The sequence below is a fragment of the Lupinus angustifolius genome, chromosome LG13, assembly GCF_001865875.1.
Source record: "Lupinus angustifolius cultivar Tanjil chromosome LG13, LupAngTanjil_v1.0, whole genome shotgun sequence".
NCBI lineage: Eukaryota > Viridiplantae > Streptophyta > Magnoliopsida > Fabales > Fabaceae > Lupinus > Lupinus angustifolius.
Genome location: NC_032021.1, coordinates 3,634,510 through 3,640,902, shown reverse-complemented (window position 1 = coordinate 3,640,902; position 6,393 = coordinate 3,634,510). Strand labels below are relative to the sequence as shown.

At 30.5% G+C, this 6,393-nt stretch overlaps 1 protein-coding gene across 1 annotated transcript; it reads left to right on the top strand.

Annotated features, from left to right (window-relative positions):
• LOC109363363 (G-type lectin S-receptor-like serine/threonine-protein kinase At2g19130) lies at positions 3,085-6,140 on the top strand. Its single transcript, XM_019609609.1, has one exon. The coding sequence runs from the start codon at positions 3,432-3,434 to the stop codon at positions 5,847-5,849; it is 2,418 nt and encodes an 805-aa protein (XP_019465154.1). The 5' UTR covers positions 3,085-3,431; the 3' UTR covers positions 5,850-6,140.

Below are 6,393 nucleotides of genomic sequence, written 5' to 3'. Positions count from 1 at the left end.
TAAGTTTAAAAATAATTAAATAATATTAATTGAGAAAATTTTAAGATTTATTTAAATAACTATTATTAACAATGATTATTTTGAAATGAATTCATTGTCTATCATTTTTAAGCGAGATAGAATATCAACAAATTTTCTTATTAATTGTAACATCATAGCTCATATATTAATAATAACAATGAATTCCTATTACCAAAGTTTTAAAAAATGATTAAATGCTATTAATTGAGAACGTTTTAAGATCTACTATTTAAATGTGTAATTAATACATATTCTATTTAGCATTTAAAAAATGATTAGATGATATTAATTGAGAATGTTTTAATAAAATTGAATTCCTACTATGTAAGTTTTAAAAATAAATAAATAATAGTAATTGGAACGTTTTAAGATCTATTCAAATAATTAATATTAAAAATGATTGTTTTGAAATTAATTCTAGAATATCAACATATTTCATTATTAATTGTAATATCATAGCTCATTCTATTAATAATAACAACAATTTTCGACTATTTAAGTTTTAAAAAATGATTAAATAATGTTAATTAAGAATGTTTTAAGATCTACTATTTAGAAATGCATAATTACTACATATTCTATTTAGAATTTTAAAATTAAAAAAATATATGATATTAGTTGAGAATATTTTAATAAAATTGAATTCCTACTATTTCAGTTATAAAAAATTAAATAATATTAATTGAGAACATTTTAAGATTCATTTAAATATTTAGTATTAAAAATAATTATTTTGAAATAAATTCATTGTCTCTTATTTTTTAAGTGATATAGAATATTAATAGATTTTATTATTAATTGTAATATCATAACTCATTCTATTAATAGTAACAATGAATTCATACTATTGAAGTTCTAAAAATGATTAAATGATATTAATTGAGAATGTTTTAAGATCTATTATTTAAATGCACGATTACTACATATCTTATTTACCATTTTAAAATTTAAAAAATAATGTTTAGATGATGTTAATTGAGAAAGTTTAATAAAAAATAGCAAACCGAGAACCAAAATGAGCAGGTCTATAATGCATTACAACAAAAGATACTAATTTTGAGAAATTCCTTAATACCCTAAAAGTAAAAATCTGAACTTTTAAGTTGGTTGTGTAATTGAATGACATATCAATAATTGAAAAATAGGAAGACAACCTCGACCATATATTTGTAGCAACATTATTAAGCTTTGCAAAAAAACAAAATATCCATCACTTCATTATTCATGTACCTTTCTCAGGAAAGAAAAGTAAAATTTAAAAGTAGAAACAAATGAACTATAATAAAAAAATATCAAACACAAAATCAAACCTAGGAAGTGAAGGGTGCATTGAAGCTAAAGATCATAACTTGAAGAAGTTCTTTCACACCTTGAAAAGTAAAAATCTAAACATTTAAGTTAATCGACAGACAGAAGGACATATGAAGAATTGAAAAGAAGAATACAATAATTGAAAATAAGAATACAACTTCAAGCATATATTTATAACATCATTATTAATCATTAGAAATAAACAAATTAGACAAAATTAATAACGAAATAAGAGCACTAAAACTTTGCATTAGACGAAATCGAATACCCATAATATGAAAATTAAATAGTTTGAAACTTCCAAACAATATAGAAGAAACTCATAACAAAAAATGACAAAATGGCTTAATAGGATAGCCAATGATGAAAATGGATTCAATATTCAAACTTCATCTATTTGAAAAATACATGTTTTGGATCAGATCTAGAACTTTGATATGTGTGAATAAACTCTGATGACAGTTGTGAGAATCTAAATATGTTCAAAATTATATTAGTTTTTTTTCTTCTTTTAAGGCTTTTATATATTTAATTGGTGAAAAATGAAATAAAATTATATCTATCGGTGAATATCTTGTTAGATCGATTCATAAATAATGAAGTAATTAAAAAAATAAAATGAATATAAAATCATACCTTCTTTAACGATGAAAGAGATTAGACTTGTTTAATGAAGATAAACAAAATGTAGGAGAAGTAATTTGTGAGTTTCAAAAGAAGAGAAAATTAAGAAGTAAATTGAAATAAAAATAGAGAAGAAGATTAAGAAGTAAATTGAAATAAAATAAGAATAGAAAGATGAAATGTTAATTTGATGAAAATAGTCTCTTCTTTGGACAATTATCACATATATCTATATTAAAATAGTATAAAAAGAATATAGTATGTGAGAGTTACTATAAAACTATATGAGTATTTTGGTGGAAAAAAAGTTAATGAAAGACCTTTTTTGTTATATATATAGATAGAAGTAGATCAAATGTTGCTGTTACATCCATAACTAGTTGCGTGGTTTGGAATTTAATGTCTTGGAGACGGCACTAATCATGTTTTTGGATTTAGGGGAAGAAATCATAATCTAATCAATGGAAGAAAGGACAATGATTGTTTTATCTTAAACCCCAAATAAAATTTCATTTCTTATTTAGAAAATATACATTATTTTATAATTTATTACAACTTCTTATAAATAAAAACAATATATATTTTTTACTCATGATAACAAATATTATTTTTATTTAAGTCTTATAATATCTATATATTTTTCGCAACATCTACTTTTTTCCTGTAGCTAAGAACAAATAATAATTGTTCTCATTTAAGAACAAAAGTAAAAATAAAAATGACAACATTAGAGAACAACGTAAAAATATTCTACTCTAACAAAACATCTACATAGATTGAGATTAGACAAAGTTTTTTGGCCTTTTCATGTTTAATCAGCTTATATTTATAAATTTAAAATGCATCAATAAAATGTATTCCTTACTTTTACTCTAGATTTAATATTTTTAGATAAATTAAAATATTTCACCGGATACATCTCAGAAAAACTCTTTTAACAAAATCCAATTCTTTTACGTGCAATTAGTTCTTATTTTCAATGTTTAATTTAAAGAAATGAAATATATTACGCCTATCTTGTCACCAATTCATCTAACAATAAGAAGAATGATAAGTTAGTATGAGTAGAAAACAGCCAAATCTAGTTTCTTTATAATAATATAGAGTAATCTATAGAGTTATGAACCTTGTTCACAAATCACAACAAATATATTTTCACATTTTTAAATAATAATAACAAAGAACAAAATTCATAGGAGTCCCACTAGCCTAAAAAATTCACGGCATTACCTCTTGTACACTGAGATTTTCAGGTTAAATGGGCACAATACTCAGTTTGAAAAGTATTTGTTGACTTGATAATCAGAACAAAAGAGAAGCTATTACTTTCTTGTTGACTTGAAAAGTATTCGTCTTGATCAATTTATCTTTCACCATATAAAAATTTCTCCATTGACCTCTTCTCCCTCCTCCACCAAGCACATACTATTTAGCTTCTCTTGGTTGGTTCAAAAGTTAAACTTCAGTGCAGAGCCATGGCCAACATTCATAAACCATGGTTCTGCTTTCCCTTTCTCACAATCTGCTTATTCTCTCTTCACACATACTCTTCCCTTGCAGCTTTGATCACCATCTCAGCAAACCAATCTCTTTCTGGTGATCAAACTCTTGTCTCCAAAGAAGGCAACTTTGGGTTGGGTTTCTTCAAGACAGGTAATTCCTCTAACTACTACATAGGCATTTGGTACATAAAGGTCACTGAACCCACATATGTATGGGTAGCAAATAGAGATAACCCAGTTTCTGATAAGAATTCTGCCATGTTAACAATATCTAAGGGTAATTTAGTCCTCTTGGACCAGTCTCAAAATCTAGTTTGGTCAACAAATTTGAGTTCTCCTAGCTCAGATTCTTTAGTAGCAGTCCTTCTAGATAGTGGGAATCTTATGTTAAGCAATAGGCCTGATGCAACAGAATCAGAAGCACTATGGCAGAGTTTTGATCATCCAGCAGATACATGGCTTCCGGGTGGTAAAATCAAATTGGATAACAAAACAAAGAAGCCCCAATATCTCACTGCATGGAAGAACAATGAAGATCCTGCAACAGGCCTATTCTCTCTGGAACTAGACCCCAGTGGAACTCAGTCATATCTAATTCTTTGGAATAAATCTGAAGAATATTGGACTAGTGGCACTTGGAATGGACAAATTTTCAGCTTGGTTCCTGAAATGAGATTAAACTATATCTACAATTTCTCTTTTCATTCCGACGAGAATGAGAGCTATTTCACCTACTCCTTGTATAATACTTCAATTATATCTCGTTTTGTGATGGACATCTCGGGGCAGATCAAGCAATTCACATGGTTGGAGAGTTCTAAACAATGGAATTTGTTTTGGGCGCAGCCAAGACAACAGTGTGAAGTTTATGCTTTCTGTGGTGCCTTCGGGATCTGCAATGAGAACTCTATGCCATACTGCAATTGTTTGAGTGGTTATGAACCAAGGTCACAATCTGATTGGAGTCTTGGAGACCACTCAGGTGGATGTGTGAAAAAAACAAAGTTTCAATGTGAAACATCCAGTCTCTCTAATGGTGCCAAGGACAGGTTCCAGACAATGCTCAACATGAAGTTACCTGAACATGCACAATCTATGGCAGCAGGGAATGTAGAGGAATGTGAATTAACATGCTTCAACAGCTGTTCTTGCACTGCTTATGCTTATGGCAATAGCGGGTGCTCAATTTGGAATAGAGATCTCTTAAATATGCAACAGCTGAGTCAAGGCGATAGCAGTGGAGATACTTTGTTTCTAAGACTTGCAGCAACTGAGTTTCATGATTCTAAAAGCAGTAAGAAGATTATCATTGGTCTTGTTGCTGGTATTGTAGGGTGCATAGTTGTTATCCTAGTGCTTCTTCTAATTGTCATTCTGAGGAGAAGAAAGAGACACGTTGGAACAGAAACATCAATGGAAGGTTCAATGGTAGCATTCGCATACAGAGATTTGCAAAATGCAACAAAGAATTTCTCAGAGAAATTGGGAGGAGGAGGTTTTGGTTCTGTATTCAAAGGAACACTGACTGATTCAAGTGTCATAGCAGTTAAGAAACTTGAAAGCATTAGCCAAGGCGAAAAGCAGTTCAGAAGTGAAGTTAGCACAATTGGGACGGTCCAACATGTCAATCTTGTTAGGCTTCGAGGGTTCTGCTCTGATGGCGCAAGGAAGCTTCTGGTTTATGATTACATGCCAAATGGTTCTTTGGATGCCAATCTATTTCATGAAAAGAAGTCAGTATTGGAGTGGAAAATAAGGTACCAAATTGCTCTTGGAACAGCAAGGGGATTAACTTATCTCCATGAGAAGTGTAGAGACTGCATCATACACTGTGATGTGAAGCCAGAAAACATTCTCCTAGATGCTGAATTTTATCCAAAAGTAGCAGATTTTGGTCTGGCAAAGCTGGTTGGAAGGGATTTCAGCAGGGTCCTCACTACCATGAGAGGAACAAGAGGTTACCTTGCCCCAGAGTGGATTTCAGGAGTTGCCATCACTGCCAAAGCTGATGTTTACAGCTACGGAATGATGATTTTTGAGATTGTGTCAGGTAGGAGGAACTCTGAGCCATCAGAAGATGGCCAAATTAGGTTCTTTCCTACATATGCTGCAAACACATTGAACCAAGGTGGCAGTATACTTAGTTTATTGGACCCTAGGTTGGAGGGAAATGCTGACATTGAGGAGGTGACTAGAGTCATAAAAATTGCTTCATGGTGTGTCCAAGATGATGAAACTCACAGGCCAACCATGGGTCAGGTAGTTCAAATCCTTGATGGGATCTTGAATGTGGCTATGCCTCCAATTCCAAGATCCCTTCAAGCCTTTGTTGACAACCAGGAGAACATAGTTTTCTTCATTGATTCCAATTCCACTCAGAGTTCACAGTAATGTCTCACCAGTCTCCTCTCAACGGTTATGGCATGTTGATTACGGCAGCGATCATCGGCCTTAGGCAAATCATGGATCTCTGTCGACCTAGCCAGTCTCTACTTCCCCTTCGAAGAACCTAACATCGTCGTACAACATTCCAATTCGCCGGTTAAGTATTTTTTTTCTTATCATTCCCAAAATGATTGTAAACATGTAGAATTGAATGATGGGAGTTAGATTCAATTAATGAATTAATAGTTGTAGAGGAAAGGTGAGAAACAATTGTCTGAAGACTATTTGATGATAGACAACCCATTAAAAACTCAATTCTAAATAAAATTTATTTATAAATGATAATACTTATAAATATAAATGTATATGTATTTAATTTAAATATGATATGTTGGTTTAGTCTTCATACAAATTTTCCAATACCAAAAGGACAATCAGATTATTTGAAAGGAATTAGTTTGTTAGGAAGGAATAAATTAATAGTAAAAAAAAAACATAACCTTTATGTGTCATTTAATTTAAGTAAGTTTTATTTACTTCAGTTTTTGTA